Genomic DNA, 26,114 nt, shown 5'->3' on the forward strand with positions numbered 1-26,114 from the left:
GATCGACTGGTTTGATTGCCAGAGATAGAGGGAGAGAAAGGAGAGGAAACAGTGTGGAGGGAACCTGCTTCAGGAGGCCCCTGAGCCTTCTGTGGGCTCCAGGGACAACTATGCTCTCTGCTATATAGACAGTTGGCTAGTAGGGATCCACAAAACATGACTGATATAAAGGCCCTGGGTGAGTTATTTAAACCTCCTCAGCCTCAGTTGCCTAAACTATAAAATGAGAGTTAACAGCTATGTCTTTTCCTCCTAAAGGAGTGCATACCAGACCAAACAAGCCCCTGATCCATGACCTGAAGGGCTTGGGTCCTGGATCTGCAAGTTGGCCTCCTGGTGGCTTTGACTAAAGAGAACATGTGACCTCGCCCATCAGATACCTGACCCTTAGCAGACCCTCTAGAAATGTGCACTCATGTGAGTTCATAAACAGTTAACTAGTATCAAGACTTCTAGAGTAAACACAAACTATGGAATGTATCTTTTGTCAGGAAATTACAGTGAAAAATAATTAAAATTGTTAGGAGTTCGCTCAGTGTGAACTCTTCATTTTGTCCGTCTTTATTGGTTGTGTCTAAACAGCTCGTTTTACCACCTGCTGTGTGTCTCCACACTCCATACTGAGTCACAAATGTTTAGGACATTATTTCCTGGATTCTAATTGGGGTTAGGGGTGTCTGTCCTCCTGTGTGAGTTCAGGGCCCTGAGTGAGACCTCCAGCCCCACTTTCCCCAACCCTGTAGGATGCCAAGGCTCCCTGGGTTGGAATCCATCCCCCACCCTCCACTCTCCTCCTCCTGGCTTGGGGGAACAATTGTTTCTAGAAAGTTCCCAAACTTGAGTCCACTGTTGGCAAGGAAAAGATAAAATCCCAAAGGAACAAACAGGGGTAAGAAGAGCACATTCCCTTCTTACGGACACAGCGTATTTATAAGATTCAGTCAGGACTTCCAGGCAGTTACCAGATCCTTTTTCCTGGGCTGAGTCGTTCATTCTCACCCTGAATCACTAGGAGTATTGGATGCTACTTGTTACAGGCCACCCAATCTCTGGATAATCTCCCTGGGCCAAACTAAAGCTTATTCACCTGGGAGTTTGTACATCCTGGGAGATGGGAGGGCCAGTCTATGATGGGGTGTAGAAGGCTGGTTTTGCCTCCAACTGGGATCCACTTTGGATTACAAATATGTCTCAGGCTCCCTGTGGGATTGGGCTCCACAGAAACCACATCTTCAATTCAGCTTTCCTTTCTGCCCCATTCAGGTCCCCACATCCCTTCCCTTGAGACCACTCTCTCAGTATTTGTGCCAGAACCCCGTATCAGGTTCTGCTTTTAAGGAAGCCAACCTAAGACAGTGACTGAGTCTGAGCTAATGAGTGTACAGTGCCATTCAGCTGAGGGTCATAGCGGCGTTGAAATTCAGCCCCAACTCTGTGCTCTAAGCAATGCAAAGACCACATTTACCCAAAGCCACTTGTCCTCATTTGCCCAAAGCCACTGATGAGTCTAGACTCAGTCTTGGACGGTGCTGGGATTTTAAACTCAGGAGCTCCAGCTTCAGAGGCACTCATCTCTCAGTCAGAGTGGTGCTGCCTCCTTAAAATAAAGTAAGATAAAGAAGACTACCGTGAGATGGTGAGGGCTATATGAGCCAAAAGTTGCCCTTGTGACCATCAGCCTCAACAACCACAAACTTACGGAAGAGACTGTTGAAAGATCTGTTTTTCTTATTCATCTCAGAGTAAATGGCCAACTGATAATTCACACCCCTGTATCACCCAGAAACAACAACTTCTCCTATGTGACCACAATACGAACTACAAGTCAGGAGGTTAATTCATCACTACCATCTAACCTCAGAGCCCCCAGGTCCCCACCTGCCCAACCACGTCCTTGTAGCAGAAGGACCCAGCTCTTGAGTTATTTGAGGATGTCACCTCTTTGTAGTCTCCTTCATCTGCAACAAGTTCAGTCCACCTCTGGTTTTCATGATGTTGCCTCTTTCAAAGATTCCAAACCAGTTACAAACCAGGAGGAGAATGCTCCCCTGCTTGGGTGTGTCTGACTCTTCAGATTTCCTGCCTCCTTGGCAGGATTATCACACGGGTGAAGTAAGTTCTTCTCACTGTCTCCCATCAGGCGAAGCGCCATCAATTTATCCCATTCCTGATGCTGCTCTCTGATCCCTTGATGAAAAGGGTGTCTGACAGATTTCTCTGCTCTGAGGCTCCCCTTTCCCTCTATAATTAGTGGGCATTTGGAGCATCAGTACTTTGAAGCTTTGAGTTTCCTTATCAAGTTGCAATTTATATATATATATGTATATATATATAAAATACACATATATAATGCATTTATATATATATATATATAAAATACATACATACATATACATATGTACATACACAGTCCCCTCAGCTTGGCTCGCAACACGTCCCCCTCAATGTTTACATTTCCCTGCTTTCTAGCCCAAGATGGTCCATTGTCGTCACATACTTTCCCAACCCTGGAATCAGCCATTTCTCTAAGGAGCCCTGGTTCATTTCAGTGGCAAATGATATTTACAATCCAAGGTCTGGGTATAAGGTGTGCTTATTGCTAAGAAGGTGTCTCTAACACGCATTAGGGAAAAGGAGTAGGTATAATGTGTTTTGTAGCTACACAAACATAAACACATACCTATTTGTCTATATCTGTATATATCTGTCATCTATCTATATAGAAATGCATGATTTACCCTGATAATTCAGTTTCAATCACTGACCAACAGGGTTTCTTCTAGTTTCTCCATCTCTGAACCAGTGACTCCTTCTCCGACAGTGAGAATGCTGGCCTCCATCATCTTTCATATTTATTACTTGATCAGTCCTCCTTTATGACCCCAGTCCACGATCCATCCCTTTCCACTCACAACGCCCCCTCACCCTATGGGCCACCCCCACAAGTGAGTATTTTGGGTTTCCTCACCCGTGCCCGGCTGCCATCCCTGTGGACACCCTCCCCTCCTTTCTTGGTCTCTGACTTGGAGCCGCTGTGCCGCCTCCTCTGGCCCCACCCTGATGTGTAAGGCTCCCACCCTCTGTGGCCCACCTACTGGTTTAGGACTGTATTGTCCAGGAAGAGATGGCAGGCAGGGGAAGGTGAGGGGAGGGAAGGGGAAGGAAAGGGAAAGGAGGGGCTGTGTGCAGCTTTTGACACCAACTGAAAATGACCAGTGCTTGTAGCCTTTCTCCCCAATCAACCATCTTTTATTCCATGTTTACTGTGTTAAGACGGCTGGGAGTTGAGGGTGGAATACAAAGAGGTATGGAAAATATGTGCTCCAAAAAAAAGGTAGATTTAAACTAAAAGGGTAGATTTAAAAGGTAGAATTCTAAACACTGGGCAAAGTCATAGTCAGTTAACTCTTACCTATTTAATATGTTAAGATGGAGTTTTGAAAATGGCCCCACCCACCAGCAATTGTGATAGTCAAAAAGTATTTGGTCACTGCATCCCTAGACTGAGTTGTACTCTTCCACCCTAATGTGCACAAAGGCATTAGGCGATACTCTTGTAAACAGATGTTTATTGTCTTGCCCAATATAATGTTTTATTTAGCATATTCAAAATATAATTTGTGAGATAAATATCATTTTAGTCACCATTTTAATTCTTGTTTTCATTAAAGTCTGTCAATAAGATTGTTGATAAATCTTCATTCTGATCAGTGCTCAGGAGGAGTAGATAGTACTAACTGGGGTGGATGGAGAGTGTCCTATGAGAACCTGTGAAGCTGAGTATCTGGCACTTACTAGTTACCTCCTTTGTATGACACGTAATATATAATAATCCAGGTAGGCAGTGAGAAAGCTAAATGATTATGCAGAATCCCTACTCACCATCAAGTACAGTAGGTGAAGGCCATCTTCATTTATTGGTTTTATCAAAGTAGATCATGTCTCTGGTGTTGTGAGATGCAGCTTCCTTCAAAATCAGAGTGAAAATCCTTAGAGAAAGTCAGGCTCCACTTGTGGTCCCATCTCTAGGCACAACCTTTAGAATAACAGGTTGTTCTGGCTGCGTAAGTCCTTGAGTGTATAATTTCAGGGGGATCTGCAACAGTTAAACAAGCACATGAGAACCGATTAATGAAGCCCTGCTAACAACAACAAAAAAAGCAAAGTAGACAAGATACTGCTTTATAAATGTCGGACATGACTTAATGACAAAAACAACAACAACAAAGCTTCTTTTAGCATGATATATATTGGATTTTTTTAAACTACCAGTTCAATATGTTTAGTAGATACAAGGGCAGATAAGGGGACAGCCAGGCTGTCTATATTTCCTTCAATGAATTTTAATAGTTCACGTCTTTGAGAGAGTTGGTTTATTTAACATATTTATAAAACATGTGGGAAGAAAGTTGCTCACAGTACTCCCTTATCATGTCCTATCAGACTTTAGCTTCCACTTTTATTGAGATATAATTGATTTATAGCAGTGCATATATTTAAGGTATACAGCATAATGACTTATTTATATAGGTCATAAAATTATTACCACGGTAGGTTTTGTTAACACTCATCATCTCATACAGAAAGAAAAGAAAAAGAAATAAATGCTGTTTCCCCTGTGAGAGAAGTCTTAGGATGCACTCACTCACATCACACAGAAGTGGTAACAGCAGTCACTGTGCTTTGCATGACAGCCCCAGTACTCATTTATAACTGAAAGTTTGCACCTTTTGACCACCTTTGTCCAATCTTGCCTGCTTATCTTTGATTCTTTATATTTATTCTGAGCTGTGTCAAGAGGGATAGTGATAACATTCATCCCTCATTCATTCCACAAAATACCTATTTGAGCACCTATTCTGTACCAGGCTTGATACAAAGTCAAGTTGGCCTGTGTTCTTTATTGATTTAAATTTTAAGTAAAAAATACCGAGTATTTAAAATGTACCAGATTCTTAGGCATTATGGCAAAATTTCTCCATCAGTTTTACTATACAAGCAGTGGCTGAGACCCGCTGTCAGAAGAGCCTAAGTTCTGGTGGGGAAGAGCATCACTGAAAAGTCATGATGAAAAGTTGCTGCTCTCGTGACTGTGCACACACTTCCTTCCAGTGAATTTGAAGCCAAATTTAAAATCTTTCTTCCATTCAGTGCATGGTGTGCAGTCCTGCCATACTAACTGCATTGACTCCAGACGACATTTATAGTTGGGTCTTTATGAAGCAGCTGATTTAGCCCTTCAGGGGTGATTGACAGTTAAAGGTTTCAGGTGACTCCGAACAGATTCTCTGGCTGATAGAATAAGTTATCCTTTGAATTGATAACTTGCCTAGGTATATAGAGATCCATCAGTTAAAAAACAACTCCCAATAAAACATTATTAATGCAGAAAGTGAACTGCTGACCTGTGTTTCTTTACAAGGTTTGAAGGAGAAGTTCTGAAGCATTCTGACGAGAGCGAGTTTTATGTTCATGAAAGCAAACCTCATGCCAATGCAGTTTCTGGGTCCAGTTCCAAAAGGCAGGTAGACGTAAGGATTTATGCTGTCCTTGTTCTTCTTACTGAACCTGGATCCACAACAGTAGATGAAACAAGTGAATGAAACAGAAAAACCAGAAGAGCTGCAGGTCTGAGGTTCTAACTTAACTCTTGGACCAGTAGCATAAGGAGATTTCTGTGGGCTGGTGACTGATTACTGCTGTGGTGAGAAAGATAAGTTCCACTCCCTGGACCCTACAGAAGCTTTCACTCTTGTTGAGTTGAGGTAATGGTTATTTAAAGAAAATGTATCCTTAAACTCTAAATTTACGTTCAGACTGGTGACATGCTCACTCTCTGAAAGGCAGTTAGGAAATGAATCTGATTGAAGGAAACATGGGTTCCCATCTCCAAGCACACTTACGTCACTCATGTGCTCATGGGGGAAGGAAGCAGGAGAAACATCTCTGAGTATTTAAATTGTTATATTTCAATTGCTTTCCCTCTTTTCCCTTCCAGTCGCCATGTGTCATTAACTCTCTACCTCTCTCTGCCACACACAAAATGCTTAGGTCAGTAGAATTATGTCAGCATGTGATGCCAGGCTACTCTAGATAATCACTGATTTCTTTGTCTATCTGTTCCACTAGCCTATAAGTTCCTTGATGGTTAGATCTCAGTTTTATACAAATTTGACTCCTCAATATTTGAATATGTCAAGGAAAAATGTATATTTGGGGAAAGTGATAATAGCATTGTGGTTACATGTATTTAAAAGAGTCCTTATTTTGCAAAACATTATGTAATATTTACCAACAATGTGATAAAAAAATATGGAGATAGAAGGGCAGTAGTGTCACGTGAATGATGCAGACATGCGTTGATGCTTCTTAAGCAGGGAATAGACACATGCAGATATACATTGTACAACAGAAACTAACACAACTAGCAATATACTGCAATAAAAATGTATTTCATAGGCTTGAGTCTACAGAATATACTTGTATATGTGTCAGTATATATCCATACTTGTGTATGTTTTAAAAATTCTCCATAACAGGCCTTTGTAAATATTTGGTTTCTCACTCCGTGGCCTGTCCCCGACATAAGCAGGTAAGCACTAAATCTCTGCTTGACGGCTAAATGAATGAAAGGGAAGTACAGTGAGTGGTCTCTGGTTTTAGGTTCCTGATGCTGCAGGAGGGGGAGCTGCTGAGTTTGAGGGAGAAACAGTTTCCCTGGTCCAGAACAGAGGACTTGGTGGACTCTGACTCTTCTGTCAACAAGTACTGTGTGTCAACCACCACTATGGTAGAACTTGGACATCATGGCAAACAAGACAGCCTTCGGTCATCAGGATGAAATGAAATGACAACCCACAGTCAGGGTGAAATGAAAGTCCAGATCCCAGCCAGTGCCCGAAAAGTTCATTCCAAACCTCGATCCCTCACACTAAATTGGAGAGCATCAACTCTATCCGGAGTTCAAGCTGTGCCCAAACCAGACCTTTGCTCCTAATTCCTGAAAAGGGTACTCAATCGTTCTCCAAGGAGGAAGTCTAGACATCTAGAGAACAGAGGACTTCTCTTTGGAAAGTCACCGAAAACTGAGACAGAAGGGAGCTGGCCCAGGTCTGCAGCCACAGACAGAGCCAGGGCCCCTGGGTGCTCCTCCATCCTCAGTGAGGCTGCTTGAACCACGGGGATGAGACCTCTGGTCCCCAGCCTGCACTCCCACAATAATAAGAGGAAACAGCAGCCAGTGTTTAAAAACAAGGAACGTGGGAACATGTGTGAATTCGAAGAGCTAGCAGAGAATAGAGAGAAAGGCTTAAAGGAAATAAAAAGCCTATACACCTGAAGTAAGACAGTAGTAAGGTAACTTATGGAATATGCATACAAACATATGTACATAGAATATTGTTTATAGTTTATTGTTAAATAAATTAAGCAGTTTAGAACTAAATAATATATAAGAATACCACCCAAAGTTTCAAAAATCTATATATGCATAGAAAACTGTCCACAAGGACACACATTATTAATGAGGCCTATCTTAGTGTATTAGGAATAAAGACAGCTAATAATTTTCTTTTTTCTAATCTAGTTTGAATAATTCAACTCAAACAATGAACACAGTTAAAGAGAAAAATCTTTTAAACAATAAAAAGATATACAAGTAAATGATTGCATGGTCACCCGTTCGACACCTACAAGAAGAGTTGTCAGAACACGCAAGCACCAAAAGGGATGAGGGTGGGTGTCTCTTCTCCAGGGTCTTGTACCTTTCAGGACAGAACTCCTCAGGCTCTGGCCAGAGTTCTGGGTTGTTGTGAAGAACGAAGAGTGGCACCAGCACTGTTGTCCCTTTGGGAATGGACACCCCATGGATTTCCACATCCTTCTTACAGACCCTCTCCAGTCTCCCAGCAATTGGAAACATTCTCAGAGTTTCATTCACCACCATGTCAAGATATTCCATCTGTACCAGGGCATCGTAGGTGGGAGGGGCCTCGGAAAAGAAAAACAGATTTTGATAAATTAAGATTTTGAATCAACCTTCAACTCCATCAGTGTAGTCCTATTGAAATGTTAGGTGCTCCAGGGAATAATTTGAATCGGTCAAGGACCCTAGCATTTATGGACATTTTAGTATCTATCATGTCCTTTGAGCTCTCAAGGGCCCATTGAGATGTAGAATAGTGATGACTTGGGAGATACTGGGACAGTGCCCTAACCAGGGCTTGAAATCCTGCACATTATCATGCAGTGTATTTCTTTCTCAGGAGAACAAATGTGAGCAATAGACTAAAACCCTTATTCTTAAGTGAAATAGGCCAAAATCACTGTTTCTTTTTGAAAGTGAGGCCACATGTAAGTACCAAGTGAAGAGAATGTGTAAAAGAGCAAATCCCCTATTCAACATGAAGGCTCTCAGTTGAAGGCTCCTGATTGCTCATTCTTTTCATTATAGGTATACAGTTTGGAAATACTACATTAAATGAAAACTCTGTAAATAATTTGGGGAGAAATGAATTCCTTTCTAAACCAAACCCACAAATGAAGAGTAGGACAGAGTGTTACCAGCAACACAGTTTCAGTTCTAGAGGAAGTTACAAGAGAATCAGAACCCTCAATTCCACCCTCTGTTGCTGGAAGAGTCCTCTACTGTCCCTTCAGGTGTGACCAGAAGGTTTGAAGGTCTAAACAAGCCACTCCAGCTCCAGGGGCCAGCTCTCCTCATACCACAAAGAACTCCAGTTTTTTCAGATATCTGCAGAAACCTAAGATCATGGCATCCGGTCCCATCACTTCATGGCAAATAGATGGGGAAACAGTGGCTGACTTTATGTTTTTGGGCAGATAGTGATTGAAGCCATGAAATTAAAATATGTTGACTCATTGGAAGGAAAGTTATGACCAACCTAGACAGCATATTAAAAAGCAGAGACATTACTTTGTCAACAAAGGTCCGTCTAGCCAAGGCTATGGTTTTTCCAGTAGTCATGCATAGATGTGAGAGTTGGACTATAAAGAAAGCTGAGTGCCGAAGTCTTGATGCTTTTGAACTGTGGTGTTGGGGAAGCTCTTGAGAGTCCCTTGGACTGCAAGGAGATCCAACCAGTCCATACTAAAGGAGATCAGTCCTGGGTGTTCATTGGAAGGACTGATGTTGAAGCTGAAACTCCAATACTTTGGCTACCTGACGCGAAGAGCTGACTTATTTGAAAAGACCCTGATGCTGGGAAAGATTGAGGGTGGGAGGAGAAGGGGACAACAGAGGATGAGATGGTTGGATGGCATCACTGACTCAATGGACATGAGTTTGAGTAAACTCTGGGAGTTGGTGATGGACAGGGAGGCATGGCGTGCTGCAGTTCATGGGGTCACAAAGAGTTGGACACGATTGAGTGGCTGAACTGAACTGAACTAAGACTAGTGAGGGTATGTGGCTGTCACATGGGGTTATATTTAAGGGGCAACATTGTGGAGGATAAGAGTGGCTCAGGAGCCAACACCCTGGATCACAGCTTGACTTGATCACCACCAGGTACACGACTAGTGTCTGGAAGTATTTCATCTCCCTGTAGCTCAGGTTTCTCATATGATACATGGGGACAGAGGGAGCTGACCCTGCAGAGGTTTGTGTGGCAGAGACACTCACTGCTCACCCAGCATCCATGTAGGCCCCATATTTCCCAGCCCATCTGAAGTTATGGGAAACCAGCTTTGCCAATGGGCTGTGAACTGAGCTGGTTATGTCAGTTTAGAGACACAATATTTGAAAAGTCAGTGAGTAACTCTCAGGTTCTCATTCCCCAGATAAAAAGAATGTTTCAGATAAGGCAGTTATAAGAAAGTGGAGCCTCAGCCAGAATCCGCACGGGACTCTGTGGAGCAGAATCTTGTGCTCATTCCTCCACTAACAACCCATGTTGGATGTGTAGATGTGGGTTAGAAGTAAACCTTTGCTATGAGAGCCCCTGAGGTTTTTAGGCTAATCTGTTACTGAGGCATAACCTAGACTCTCCTGACTGAGACTGAATTTTATGAAGGTTAGATTCATTCATCAGTGGAAAGTGCTTAGATAGACATAGATAGTGAGAAGTAAATATTAGCCAATAGTGGTGTTGTTATTAAAAGTATTATTATAAAAAGAGGAGAACACAATGCTTTAACTACTCTCTGTCTCTTAGTGACTTTTTCATCTTATTGCACCAAAATAATCCCAAAATAAGATTTACCAGAGAAAACACATCACCTGTAATTTAGGTAGGTGCTACGATCTATCCTTATCTTGCATCTAACTCTGTGATACCCTCCCGTTCTCATTCAGGTTGCGTAGGTGGCTCACCTTGAATCAGTGGAAAGCTGGCTAGTGCGGTGTTAGCAGCCTATGTGAAAGTCACCCACAAGATTGGGCTTCTTGACACCTACCATTGCCCTGAGCTGCCGACATGTGGAACATGAGACATGTGTAGAATATGTGTGGAGCTGAGTCAGCCCAGCTAGTCAGCCATGGCCAGCCTAGATCAGGCAACACTCAGACCACAGCAAGTCCAGCCATCATGGTAAAGAATCTGCCTGCCATGCAGGAGCCGCAGGAGACACAGGATCGATCCCTGAGTCAGGAAGATCTGGAGGAGGGCATGGCAACCTACTCCAGTATTCTTGCCTGGAGAATCCCATGGAGAGAGGAGCCTGGCGGCCCACAGTCCACAGGGTGGCAAAGAGTCGGACATGACTGAAGCGACTTAGCCCGAAGCACGCATTCATGCAGACACTACAGCAGCAGACGTTTACTGTTAGATTCCACCAAGATTCTGTGATTTTTCACATGGCATACAGCAATATGTGATATGCCAACACCAGCATTTTTTCCACAGTACCTACATTCCCGTGTGTGCAGTGCATTATCTATGTTTCCCCTTTGTTTTGTACACCTAGATCCTTCTTAAATAGCACAGGTAAAAGATTTGAGGATTATGCTTTCTGCAAATACGTTCAAGAAACAGCAAGAAGGCATTCTTGCTAAGGCTTCACCTTCCTCCTCTCTCTCCGGGTATCATCACTCACCTTATTGGGGAAAGTTGCATCAATTTCCTCCTGCAGTTTCTGCTGGACATCAGGGTGAGTGGTCAATTCATATATAATGAAGGAAAGAATACTGCTAGTGGTCTCATAGCCACCAAAAATAAAGATAATACTTTGGGCCACGAGTTCTATGTCAGACAGAGCTACAAGGAGACAAGAGACATTTTATATTATATAAAACACATCAATATAAAACATCACAGTTTAGATGATGAGAAATCAAATGAAACCGCCAAATCCCTGTGGGGAAAATATAAAAGCAATTAGAGTCAAACTGAGAGTGTTTTGTATTCTCAGTCTTCCAAGGGAGGGGAAATATGTATACCTATGGCTGATTCATGTTGTTGTATGGCAGAACCCAACAATATTGTAAAGCAATTATTCTCTAATTAAAAATAAGTAAATACATAAAAAAAAACAAGAAAAAAGCAGAAATTGTTTTAATCCAATTTTCTCACTGTTCATAATTTCTGCAGATGGTAACTGGAGCCATGAAATTAAAAGACACTTGTTCCTTGGCAGAAAACCTATGACAAACTTAGATAGCATGTTAAAAACAGAGATATCACTTTGTTGACAAAGGTCCATATAGTCAAAGCTTGGTTTTTCCAGTATTCATGTGTGGATGTGAGAGTTGGATGTGACCATTAAGAAAGCTAAATGCCAAAGAATTGATGCTTTTGAACTGTGGTGTTGGAGAAGACTCTTGAGAGTCGCTTGGACTGCAAGGAGATCAAATCAGTCAATCCTAAATGAAATCAGTCCTGAATATTCATTGACAGGACTGATGGTGACGCTGAAGCTCCAATACTTTGGCCACCTGATGCAAAGAACTAACTCATTGGAAAAGACCCTGATCCTGGGAAAGATTGAAGGCAGGAAGAGAAGGGGACGACAGAGGATGAAATGGTTGGATGGCATCACTGACTCAGTGGACATGAGTTTGAGCAAACTCTGGGAGTGGTGATGGACAGGGAAGCCTGGCACGCTGCAGTCCATGGGGTTGCAGAGAGTTGGACACGACTGAACGACTGCACTGGACTAATACTATTCTTGGCTCCCTGATCTTGACTGTGCTGCCTCCCCAGCAACACAGTTCGATAATTTTAAGAGACAGCATTTTTATCTGACAAACATGGTGTAATTAGTATGTCCCTTGGAGAAACCTTAAAAGCACTTTAAGTCTAAGTAATATGGGGCCATATTCTCTTTCAGAATAATTTAAATTACTCTAGTTAAAGTATAACTTGATTCTTTGATAGATTGTACAAGGGTAAGGCCACATTACGGGAGAAATTAAACGATCTTTTATCTAAACATGCTTGTAGGAACGTAAGAGAACAACAGAAGGCTCTTTCTACTCAAAGTGTGCTCGTGGACCAGCAGCATCACCAACATCTGGGAACTTATTAGAATATCAGAGACTCAATTCCAAACTAGAACAATGGAATCAGAGTCTGACCTTTCATAAGATGTGGTGATTAGTGTGGGCTAAGAAGCAGGGATTATACAATTGACAGGCATCAGGCAACAGAAGACCTGAGGCACATGTCTTCTCTGGATGATCTCAGATAGGCACAGAGACTGACTAAAAGCTAGAGTTGTGAGCAAGCCTAGTCTAATCAATGGCATTAAAATACCAGAAGGAAGGATGTATTTGTGGAAGGACATTGTTCAGTAGCACCTGAGAAAAATGAGGTCCAGGGAGTGGAATTAGCAATGCTGATTCAATCCTGGCCTGAAGGTCATCTTCCTCCGTACATGCCCATTGTTTACTCTCCTTTATGCTCAGCAAAAAAACCTTGTAATTATAAATAGGTCTCTTCAATTTCTCCTGAGAGACCAAGCATGGTCAGTCTCTCAGCTATTTGATGGGACTGAAGTAGGACATTTGTTACTTAGAGCACTCAAGTCAACGTGGTACCTGCCCCAGCCAAGCGATTCACAATAAAAACAATACAGAATGAGTGGAAGAGAGATCTACAAGATTCTGATTTCCCCATGATGATTTCTGTGATTCTACTGTGGGTAAATTCAACTATCAAATTCTTTTCCCCAGGGAGCATAAACCCCATGATACTCAAAAAAGTTTAAAGCTGTACTAATATGTGGCTATTTAAATTTTAATCAAAATTAAATACTATACTTAAATGGCACTAACTACATGTTAACTGCTTAATAGCCACATATGTCGGGTGGTTACTATATTGAACAATGTGGACACAGAATATTCCTTCATCTCAGAAAGATGTATTGGACCATGTACTTACATATCTAGATAGATATTATAGATTGAAGTAGATTTAAACACAGTTTTAGATATATTTATAGTGGTGTGCTGGTGTCAGATCATTCTTGCTCCAGAACAAATTTTTTAAAATTCAAGAATTTTGTGACATGGTTGTCAGACGATTGGTAGCTTAAAATTAAACACGTGGGAGTAACCTTGTCATGGAATAAACTAGTCATCAGGGCTTTCTTTTTGGAAAGAGAGAATTTGTGTACACCACTTATTATGGGTAGATATGGAAATACTTACGTTTACTGTCTTGTATAAATATATTTTATGTTCTTAGCTTTGTCCACTGGAAAGATCTAGAAGCAAAGAAACCCTAGAGGCAATGAGCATTCCTAAGATCCTAGATTGGGATTTCTAAATACCATTTCTTAATAAAGGGAACCTGAGCGCCTTTAAAAAAAACAGCTGATTCCAGGGCTACCCAGGGGTAAGAGAAATCTGGATTGTCTTACACCAGAAAGTGAGGAAGTTCTTAGAAAAAGATAGTTTAAAGGACAGTGGAAACTCTGTATGTGCTAATGGTGCATCCTTACACATTTGTCAAAACCCATGGAATGTATAACACTAAGAATGAACCCTAAGGTCAACTATACACTTTGGATGATAATGATGTATTAACGTAGGTTCATTGATTGTAACAAATGCACCACTCTGGTGTGGTCTTTTGATAGTAGGGGGAAGATTGTGTGTAGTTGGGCCAGGATGTATATTGGAAATCTCTATACTTAGCACTCATTTTTCTTATAAAATAACTATTCTAAAAATAGTCCATTAAAAAAAAAGATTTAAAGTGAAGAAAGGAGAAAAGAAAAAAGAATATAAGATCTACTTGAAAAAGCTCCAGTGGACAAACCAGAAAAAATTTGAGAATCAAAATGAAAAGTGATGTAAGAGAGTACATGAGATCATGCTATATAAATATAAATGAACAAGTAAGCCAACAAGAGAGAATGGAGAGCTTCCCAACAAAAGAACATCAACATCGTAAATGTTGTACATTTACGTGGAACATCGTAAGTACAGAAGAATGATGGGATCAGAAAGTCATCATGTTATAACCATCATGGTAATGATGGTTTTAGTCAGAAACCATCCATGAATGATAAAATAAGTAGGTGACAATTTGAAGAGAAACAGTGTATTCCCAGTCTCAAAGGCTTCTGTCACAAAGAAGGGAAAAAATAATCTCTAGAGTAGAGTAAACTCGTAAACACAACCTTAACCAAGAGTTCCAAGTTAAGGTCACCAACAGTGGGGCAATGTGGATCTGGAGGAGCCTGAGAATTTATATTAGAACAAAGCTCCCCAGAGGTTCAGGTGTAGGTGATCCACTGACCATGATTCACTTCTGGGCATGACATCCTTGTTATACTTGGCCCTTTTGAGCTCTGAACAAAGTTGTGCCTGAAAACTTCCAGGAAGTACCACAGCCTACTCTTTCTGCACAAGTGTCTTTCTTCAATTTGGCAGAAATTCTCACATGCCTGGAGAACTTCCCGCACATTTTGAGAACCGCACGCTACCCATGCGTCTTCCCACAGTGGCCCCTGTGAAGCTCTTCGCAGTTACCTTTATGGGTGTCAATTTCTTTGGAATTCTGAGAGTTAATCATTAGCTGAAGTAAATCCACTCGATTCTGGAAAGAGAAAGAGAAATCAATTTTAGAAATTACTTGTGAAGATAGAAATAAATCAGGAGTGTATATTTAACTTCTTTCCTGAGAATATGGCCCCTTAAAGAGCAAGAGTCTAACTAATATTGCCTGAGTCCTCAGTGAACAAAACCACCCACCTACAAATCTTAGAGACCATGATGCTTCCCTGAGAGAAACCCAGCCATCACTTCCAACTGCTTTTTTGTCTTCACTCTCTCTGATCTTTGGTTTCTTTGACTTTTGAAACAGTTTCTTAACCAGATCTGCTCTCTCCTGTCACACCTGTTTGCTCAGGAATAGGTCCATGACTTCAATCCTTTTATCCCCTTCAACTTTAACTCTTAATGAATGGACACACAGATTAACTCCCTCACATTGCATAGGTCACTAGCAGATTTTGCAGAAGCATCTACAAAGTCTTGACCCTCGCAGGACTCTACACGTTCTTCAGCGACATCCTGGGTAACCAGCCCATCTCTCCTAATCTGTGGACAACCTTGCACTGGCCTCATGGCCTCATGAAGGCCAAACGGGGTTAATGCACTTGTGGCTTCATTGGCCAGAGAAGACTTCTGCTCACTTCAGACTATGACAGGGCTCAACTTTTTAAAAGACTACAATGCATCAGGCATCTGATAGAGTCTCTCATCAGACAACCTATAAAATATGAGGCTTGGCATTGAAGTAACTCTTTACCAAGCTAATATGTGGTGAAATATCAGTAAAATTATCTTTAATCAGTAACCTTTATCCCTCATATACTAATTAGCATGCTTTTCACTGTATTTAAACTGCTCTCCTGGCTCATAATCTTATTTTCTTCCCCATCCTTTTCCTCTTCCATTGCCCCCCACATTTTAGAACCATCCTATTCTATACTCTATAGTTTTTCTACCTATCTTTCAAAAATGCAAAGATGTATACAAATCATATGTATACAGCTCAATAAATTATCAAAAAGTGAACACCCGCTCGTCACTGCCACTGGACTTTACCGTTTGTTTATCTGTGAGGCGACTTTCTTTAATCTTCTTTACAGATTTTGTGAAAAAGTCCACAGTACTTTTCGGAAACAGAGTAATGTTTAATATTTCAAAAACTGGGTTGAGGAATGGAAATAATACTGCAGGGAAAAAGATAAAAGGAAGCTTGGTGAAAATGCAAATTTTACTTTGCATTTAGCAAATATAGTTTACCTTTAGCAAATATAATTTGCTCTACCAGTCAAAAGAGTAAAACCACCAGGATACTCAATCATGACTCATTGCCTCTAGACCTTTGCTCAGACTTCCAAGTCAAGGACTGATCAAGGCCAAGTCCACATCTAGGGACCATCACTATAGCAGTGAGATCAGTGGTTCCCTCTGCATCTCTGGACTGACCAAAGGACAGGATTACATTCTGGCACCTCATGGCCTCTAATTCTTGGACTAGCATCTCTTTGGATAAACCAGACCAAAATCTGTTACTTCAGTGAATTGTGCAGTTTAAAAAAAATAGTCATGATCAAAATAATACAGTGTGTGTCTTTCTACCACAATGGAATAGAATTAGAAATCAATAATAGAAAGACAATTAAGAGATATACAAATACATGGAAATTAAATAACACACTCCTAAATAACCAATGGATTGTAGAAGACATAAAAAGAGCAATCAAAAATTACTTTTAAATGACTACAAATGAAGACACACTATATCAAATCTAATGGGATGTAGCAAAAACAGTGTTCAGGGAGATATTTGTAGCTGTATGTTTAGATATTAAAAGAACAAAGATCCTAAATCAAGAACCTAAATTTCCACCTTCACACTCTGAAAGGAGAAGCACAAACAAAACTTAAAGTAAGTAGAAGGCAGAAAATGGTAAAGAGAAGTGAAGAAACTATAATGAATAGAAGATTAAAAAACAGTGGATAAAATCAGTGAAACCAAAAGTTGATGCTTTGAAAGATTTTTTTAGCTACATTGGCCAAGAAAAAAGAGAAAATACTCAAATGGCTAGCACTGAAAATAAAAGAAGAGAGATTACAAATGACATTTTAAAAAGTACAGGGACTATAAAGAAATCTTTGTGTACTCAGTATCGTATAATAACCTATATTGGAGAAGAACTTGGAAAAGAATATGTGTTTGTATGTACATAGCTGAATTACTTGGCTGTACATTTGAAACTAATGCAACATTGTAAATCAACTTTACTTCAATAAAAAAGTAATCTAGGAACAACAGTATGACAATAAATTAGATCATTTAGATAAAATGGACAGATTCTCAGAAAGACACAAACTGCAGAAAGTGATCCAAAAAGAAACAGACAGTCTGATATACCTATTAAAATGTACAAAGTTTGAGTTAGTTATCAAGAAACAGCCCACAGCTTGGCGAAGAAAAGTTCAGGTAGAGGTGGTTTCATTGGTGAATACTACCAAATATTTAGAGGATTAGCCCCATTTTTAAACAAACTCTTCCGAAAAATAGAAGACATTGGAGCACTTCCAAAGTGTATGAGTTTGATACTAAAACCAGACAAAAATAGCACAAGAAGGTACAGACCAACATACTTTATCCCATGGATGCACAAATCTTCAACAAAATACTAGGAAACTGAATCTAGCAACACATAAAAAGTGATACACACCATGACCAAGTGGGGTTTATCCCAGGAATGCCAAGTTGCATAATAAACCATAAAAGGAATTAAAAAAACAATGCGATCATCTAACAGACGCATAAAAAGCATGTGACAAAACCAAACACCCCCTTGTGATAAAAATACTCAACAAACTGGAACAGAAGGGAATTTCCTCAACTTGTTGAGAGTCGTCTACGAAAAACTAAGCAAACCCCATACTTAACAGTGAATGACCCAAATGTTCATCAGCTGATGAATGGGTAAACAAAATGCAGAATGTCCATATAATGAAATACTATTTGGCATGCAAAGAAATGAAGTACTGATAGGTGTTACAATTTAGATTACTCATGATAAATGAAAGAAGTCAGCCACAAAAGACCACATATTATATGATTCCATCATCTCTAGTGTCTAAAATAAGCAAATTTGAAGTGACAGAACATAGATTGAGAAAGTGAAAGTCGCTCAGTTGTGTCCGACCCTTTGCAGCCCCATGGATTGTCCATGGAATTGTCCAGGCCAGATTACTGGAGTAGGTAGCTGTTCCCTTCTCCAGAGGATCTTCCCAACCCAGGGATTGAACAGGTCTCCCGCATTGCAGGCAGATTCTTCACCAGCTGAGCCATCAGGGAAGCCCAAGGGATTGCTTGAAGCTAAAGGGGAGTGGAAGGTGATAGGTACAGGGCTTGAGAGTTGACAAAAATGGACAGTAGTGATGGTTGTACATATATCTCTGAGAGGACTGAAAACCTTTCTTTTAACTGTGTCGTGTTATAGTTGAGATACAGCACTGTATTAATTTGGGCACAGCATAATGACTAATGACTTAACAAACATGTATTTTAAAATTAACCCCATAAATTTAGTTAACATTCCTCACCTGATATAGTTACAATTTTTTTCCCCCTTGTGATGAGAACCTTTAGGATCTACTTTCTTAGTAAATCCCAAATATAGTAAATCACAGTAGTGTTAAGTATACTCACATTGTACATTATACTGCCAGTACTTTTATGTTGTTGCTGAAAAATTGCATCTTTTGAATACCTTTATCCGATTTCCCACCAATCCAAGCCACTCCTCTCCCAACAAAAACATCTGATCTTGCTTTTATATGAGTTTGGCTTTCTTCTTCTTGTTTTTTAGTTTTGGATTTTTAAAATTAATTTATTTAACAAATGTTGGCTGACTGGGCTTCTGCTGCAGCCGTGGGCTCAGTTTTCTCTCTGGCATGTGGGACCTTAGTTCCCCGACCAGCGATTGAACTCGTTACCTGCACTTGAAGCAGATCCTTCACCACTGGACTACCAGGGAAGACCCAGGTTTCTGTTGTTTTTTTTTTTTTTATTTAATTCTATATAAGTATTCACCTTTCTCTGTTTGACTTATTTCACATACCATAATACCCTCAAGGTCCTTCCACCTTGTTGCAAATGGCAGGATTTTCTTCCTCTCCTGGTTGAATAATATTCAATTCTGTGAATACACACACACACACACACACACACACATACAGATATAATATTCAATTGTGTATGCTGAATGTTCTATATAACTTCCATGTCCATTTCATTTGTTGATGGATAAGTAGGATGTAAAAATGAGTGAATTATACATTTCACACTGGTGTATTATGTGGTATGTGAATTGCATCTTATTACACCTATTATTTAAAAAAAGAAAGATGAAGGAAGGATTGAAAGAAGGAAGGGAGGGAGGCAGGAAGGGAGGGAGGCAGGAAAGGAGGGACTAAAGAAGGAATAAAGATTAAGAAATAAAGTAGTTCACATACTTATTGAAAGAATGAGCGGATCGAAGGGTCTAAATTTTAAGAGGTTCTTGCTATATTCCACAAAGGGATCGTGTGGGTTGTTGAGGGAATCAATGTTCACTCCAAATGCTGTGCCAGTAATCACATCCATGCTGTAGGCTCCAAACATGCTTAGTAGAGAGAAAAACATGTTCAGTTAAAATCAACATCTCTTTATCCTTGTCCAACATGTGCAACAGGAAATGCATGTGAAATCTGATGCCCAGGCAGACAGGAAAAGAGCCACACTCTCTCAGAACCACCTGCTGGATCATAGAAGAGTCTCTGCTACTATCACTCACTCCTGAGGTGTATATAACGTATGAGTGATGCAGCTGGCCCTATGTTAGGGAGATGGGGACACTAAGGCCCCTACCCCCTGAATTCAGGGATCTTGTCATAGAGAGAAAGACACAATCAGACAGTAAATACAGTAATCTGTTTTGACTATGGACAATAATGAGTGTGTAAGGACTGTGTTTGAGTAAGACAAATTGTGGAATAATCAACGTTTCCTGGGGAGTCAAGAGAGGGGACATTGACCTGGGTCTTGCTTCACCATAAAACCTGTACTCAGAGCTGATTCCCCTTTAGCACATTACAGAACAGCAGTGCCCTGTTCTGAGTTGCCAGGAACATCATCCCTCCTTGTCTTACACTCCTGTTAAGGCTCCTGAAAAACCTGTCTTCCTCAACTCCAGTGGTCTGTGGTTGCCCTGAGGGAAGAGTCATTTCTGTGAACTATAAGAGCTAAAAATGTTCTGAGTTTAACAAAAGTCCTTTCAGATTGACTTAGGGAATCCCATGGCTAACTGATTGTATGTCCTCAGCTTCCCTGGGACAGTCTTCCTTTATATCTGTTATTATAGCATAGTTTTTAAAAAAATCTCAATTTAGACAACAAAAACTATGGTTACTCCACCCATAGCCTGTACAGGGCCTTCTCTCGTTTGAGGATGAAAGAAGAACAAATAGTGATTAAGAATTAATGTTTAGTATTTTCTGTTGGAAAAGTGTGAAGAGATTTAAGTTGTTTCAAGTTCAATATTGTAAATTTACTGCCCAATGCACTACCTGCCAATATATACCAAGAGCTTTCCTCTGCCACTGTTCCACACCCTCTACACTCAATACTTTGGCACGATAATGTTCTCTTTTCAAAACTATTTATTTTAGTCTTCTGGAATATCCATAAAGTCAAGTTAAGAAGATAAGCTCTTTATGGCTCATGTACACAAAAGACACTTTCTCTCCTGGCTGCCCGATTTTCTTTGATGAAACACCGCTCATTCTGGAGCGGCCCGTTAGGTTTGTAACACGACCTACTTCTGTCTGTTCACTAGATCGACACGCAGCTGGAATTTGACTCCATGGTAGGCAGCAAGAAGTTCTCAGTGGAGCTCAGAGGACCAGCAGCCTCACCCCTACTTACTCTTTCATGTTGACCGGATTGCCTTTCTCTGCTTCCTTCCTCAGGTTCCTCACCAACACATCTCCATACTGGCCAATGATGGGGAACATCTAGACATAAAATATATCATCTCATGAAGTTAAATGTGGAGACTCAAGTCCTAGAAGGACCTGGCTTTCCTAAGCATGGAGTAGTAACTGACATTTTATAAAAATCTTAAAAATGTCTCTCTAGGATGTAAAGATAAAAGACAAACATTAGGAAACTCAAACTCAGCAGACTCCTCTTTGAAAAGAGACTATGATCTCGGTTTCTACTTGTCCCTAGAGTCGTTCCATAAGTTTCTTTTTAAAATTTTTTTTCCATTTATTTTTCTTAGTTGGAGGCTAATTACTTTACAATATTGTAGTGGTTTTTGCCATACATTGACATGAATTAGCCATGGATTTACATGTGTTCCCCATCCCGATCCCCCCTCCCGCTTCCCTCTCCATCCCATCCCTCTGGGTCTTCCCAGTGCACCACCTAAGTTTCTAGTTGAAAGTCCTCTTCTTTTCTTACCTCCTTGAGCTTTCCGCTGGTGAAGGCTGGATACAGCAACGTCCGTATTCTCTTCCATTGTTCATCCCAAGCCAGAGAGATGGCATTTTTCATAATTCCCATTGGACCAAAAACCTAGAGTCAAAAGCAAAACATATTTACCCTGTATAAGTTTTAGAAGTCTCAACAGTTGTGGAAGATTTCTTAAATAAGGACCAATTATTCAACTAATATTTAGTGACTGTCTACTTAGTAGCAGACCCTATGCTATATGCTTAGTAAATATTTATCCAAAATATCTAGATTTCTGTGAGTGTGGAGGAGAGACATCCAGCCACTTGATGTGGTTTCCAAATTTCATATTTCAGTATCCTATTAAGTGCAAATGACCCATGTAGTATAGAAAGGGTTTTCCCAAGGGAATAGGCAGGAATAAGACCTAGTTCGTCCTCCTGGTCTGTGCAGAGTACAAGGGAACTAACTAGTGACAGAGAGCTGATAGCTTTGACAAACGTATGTTTTCTCAGACCAGCTCTTTCTTTACATGTCTACAGCATGTGGATTCAAAACATTTCTTGATATAGGACTTTTTAAAAATAAAAGTGGAATACATGAAAAATAAGAAATCTATTTGCTATTCTGAAGAAATGTTACAATTGTATGAAAATACTTTTTTCTTCTGTTGTCCCCCCAGGAATAGAAGATAAAGGAAAGATATAATTCTGTTTCTCAGCTTGGGACATTGCTTGAGACATTTTTCCATATTCCAAATATTCTGTTTTAAAATTGACACCTCCTACACCCATTCATGATAGAAAGTCACAAACTAGGTAGAGAAGAAAACTTACACAACATGATAAAGAGCATCTACAAAAAGAAAATCCTATAGCTAAAAGCACATTAATGATGAAATCTGGAGTGATATCACCAAGATGGCAGAGGAGACTCCAGTTTCTCTCACCCCACAAATAACAATTAGTGCAAAATAAATGAAAACAGGTCTAAGAGACCTCAGGAGTCCTGAAGCTTCAGCAACATAGCAGTGAAAAAACTTGAGGATAACCCACAAACTGGTAAAGAAAATAGCTTCATTTTGCCTGAGTCATCCTGTCCTCTGGGCCAGACTGCTCAGTGCCCAGAGGAGCCTCTCCAGCCTGAAACAGTTCTCCTTACTGGAAGGAGGACCGCAGGGTGAGTTATTAGTTTCCCTAGCCTTTCAGAACACTGCACAAATGACCTGCTTTGGATTCACCCCACCCAGAGACTAGCAAAGCGGAGACACCCAGAGACAACTAGGAGCAAAGAAAGAAGGGTAGGGGCTGTCAATGTCAACCACACAGCAGGAGTGACTGGGGTTCTCTGTATCCTGCTCTGCAAAACACCCCCGAACCTTTACTATGAGGAAACCAACTGTCAGCACAGTCACTGAAGACCCCTGAAAATTCTGCTGCTGATCACTCCCCGAGGTTCTACATTAGCAGACTCCAATTGCCTGAGTCCTGTCTTGTCCCTCTGCCCCCAACAGAGCTGCTCCAGACAGTGACGTCCTGAGATCCAGGACACACACCAACAAGTGAGTAGCTGCTCAGGTGCCTGGAGCCAGTCTTGACTCCTGTCACTGGCCGGCAATCCCACGCATGCATGTAGCTGTTCCTTGCCGCCACATGAGTGCACACTGACAGCCCAGAACTCAAAGCTGCTTCTGTGCCCACACTTGACCCAGCCCCAGCCACTGACCGCAGTCCTCATGTTGGGCACGTGCTTGTAGTCAGCCCACAAGATGAGCATGCCCCGCAATTCTGGCTACCACTCTGCTTGCCCTGGTCCCTTAACACTGGACTTGGGTGTGCTGCTGAAGACCTCAACCATCCCTAGAGCCACCTCGGACTCTCCACAGCTATTGGTGTCAAACATCATGTAGTTGGTGGTGTTCTGGACCCAGCTGCCAGAGCCAATCATTTTCCCTTGGAATTGGACCCACCCCACTCCACCCCCCACACTTGGCACCCAATGCCACTAGACTGATGGCTTCAGCACACTTCAGTGTGTTCCATCACAAGTAAAGTTCTTCCTTATCAAACTTAGTTGATTAAGCCTAGAAAGAGTAACTCCTTCTCCAGAGACATAGACACCAGTGAAAGATAAGGGATCACCAAGAATCAAGGAAACACGATACGACCAAAGGAAGATAATAACTGTCCAGTAAGTCATCCCAAAGAAATGAACATCTACGAACTGCCTGAAAAGGAATTCAAAATAATTGTCCTAAAGAAATTCAGAGCTATAGGAAACACAACATGTGTGCTATGTGTGCTAAGTGGCTTTGGTCGTGTCTGACTCTCTGAGACCCTATAGACTGTAGCCCGCCAGGCTCCTCTGTCCATGGGATTCTCTAGGGAAGAATACTGGAGTGGGTTTCCAGGCTCTCCTCCAGGGGGTCTTCCCAAGCCAGGGATTGAACCCCTGCCTCTTATATCTCCTGTATTGGCAGGTAGGTTCTTTATCACTAGCGCCACCTGGGAAGCCCAAAGGATAACAATATACCCAAATTTTCCAAGTACAAAAATGAAATAAGATGTTCACCAAAGAGATATTAAATTTAAAATGTAGAAAATTTGAAACTTTAGAGTATAATGATAAATGAACTAAAAAATGCAACAGTTACAACAGCAGACTGAAACAAAGAGAAAAACAGAATAAATAAATAAAAGAATAAATTGACCTCATGAAAATAAAAATTTTTGCTCTACTAAGACCCTGATAAGAGGAAAAGACAAGCCACTCACTGTGGCTATAAATGAATAGTTAAAGAGAGAGCCTTGGGATTCTCAAGTGGCACAGTGGTAAAGAATCTGCCTGACAATGCAGGAGACATGAGACGAGGGTTCAATCGCTGGGTCAGGAAGAACCCCTGGAGGAGGAAATGGCAACTCACTCTAGTACTTCTGCCAGGAAGATTCTATTCCATGGCCTACAGCCCATGGGTCACAGAGTCAGACAGAACTGAGCACCCACATACACACAGAGGGAGCTTATGGGGACGGAAGGTTTCTGTACATTTATTGTGGTGGTGGTTATACAAATCTACCTCTATGATAAATTTCCATAGAGCAACACACACACAGACACCCTCCCTCACATCAAATGAATTCACATAAAACTGATGAAATCTGCATAAGCACTGTGGATAGTATCAGTGTCAACTTCCTACTCTGATGTACTATAATTATGCAAGTACTAACCATTGAGGGAAACAGGATGAAGGGTATAGAACATAGCACCTTCCTGTATTTTTTTCCTTGACACCATCTTGTATACTTAAAATTATTACAGAATAAGTATTTAATAAGCAAATAAAATTTAAACTCAAAGAAACGGATGTTTACCCTCCGGTTTGTGAAGACAGAGTAACATTCTTTCACTAGTACTGTTTTGATTATATCTGGATCTGTGACAGCCAACATAGGTTGTCGACCTTCATAAAACCTGTGTTAGGAAAGGAGATCTAATTAAATTTACTGATATAGATTCCCCAGCTGGAGCCACACTGTAAGTCCAGACTATCATTCTGATATTATTATAGGTAATACTTACTCCTAGAAATTGTGGTTAGAAATAACATTAGAACATTTGTTTGGTCTAAGTGTTATGTACGTGGGTATTTCCTATACTATTCTCATAACTTTTCTAGGTTTAAAATATTTCAGTATCAGTGAGGAAGTTAGCTTAGTAAATAAGCCAAGAAAACTGTCTAAGAATGAAAAAATAATTAATTAGGGAGAGTCTACCCACTAATTTTTGAAGATATATCAAAAGCATGAAAAAGGCACATGAAACTTGTAGACACACTGACCATAAATATGTGACAATTGTCTGCAAACAGAAAGATTTGGAATGCTCCACAAATGATAATAGAATTGTAAAAGATTTTTCTATTCTCTAAAATTTGCTTATGTTATAGTTTAAAGGAAATTATTAATTTTTAATTAATTAAAAAAAAGAAAACATTTTCTTTTCATTACTTATATTTATTCTTCTGCATGGGTCCCGTGGGCCTCAGGCTCCATGTAGGTGACATCCACCAGCAGCTCGACAGGCCCACGTTTGACCCACCTATCACACAAAGCTGACTCCTCAGATACGACATGTCCCAATTTGGCCTGATCTCCTGACTGTCAGGATGCCTGTTCATGGGAATGGGCCACTGGCATGAGGTTTACTCTGAGTTATTTACACTATCTTCTGGCATTTCCCCCTCACTATCAATCATTTGCAATGGCTAGAACAAATTGGAAAATTTTCTACAAGTCTCCTATTCCTCCTTTGACTTCACAGATGAATTTCAAATGGTTTTGTGATCACATGTAAAAATTGCTGAGAACCACTGCACTTTTTTCTGCCCATTTCCAAAAACCATTCTAAAACCCAGAGGGTCTAAGTGGGTGTCAAGAGCATTCAGTGCTGAAGCAGTGACAGGAGGGATTGAGGAGGCACTTAATCTGCTCTTCCACCTGACTGACCTTGGATGATTCCCTTCTTCCCATCATGCTTTTTAAACAACACCTGGGTGGAGAAGGGCTAGTGTTTTGGGTGACCTTTTATATTCATGACGTCACTCCAGCCTTAGTATTTCTTTCACTACCAGTTACAGTTCAGATTCCTGGACCCCACCCCACATCATACTGATTT

General features: G+C 40.7%; 1 protein-coding gene across 1 annotated transcript in view; it reads right to left on the reverse strand.

Moving 5' to 3' along the window:
- Positions 1–3,552: 3,552 nt before the first annotated feature.
- Positions 3,553–26,114, reverse strand: part of LOC122432819 (cytochrome P450 3A28-like) — a 28,211-nt gene continuing 5,649 nt past the window's right edge. The window contains 10 exon segments of the mRNA XM_043455039.1: positions 3,553–4,096; positions 5,406–5,568; positions 7,764–7,990; positions 11,056–11,216; positions 14,942–15,008; positions 16,022–16,149; positions 19,457–19,605; positions 20,907–20,995; positions 21,447–21,560; positions 24,812–24,911. Of these exon segments, the coding sequence (XP_043310974.1) occupies positions 4,001–4,096; positions 5,406–5,568; positions 7,764–7,990; positions 11,056–11,216; positions 14,942–15,008; positions 16,022–16,149; positions 19,457–19,605; positions 20,907–20,995; positions 21,447–21,560; positions 24,812–24,911 (1,294 nt within the window). The 3' untranslated portion in view covers positions 3,553–4,000.

This window comes from Cervus canadensis, chromosome 32 (genome assembly GCF_019320065.1).
Source record: "Cervus canadensis isolate Bull #8, Minnesota chromosome 32, ASM1932006v1, whole genome shotgun sequence".
Taxonomy (NCBI): domain Eukaryota; kingdom Metazoa; phylum Chordata; class Mammalia; order Artiodactyla; family Cervidae; genus Cervus; species Cervus canadensis.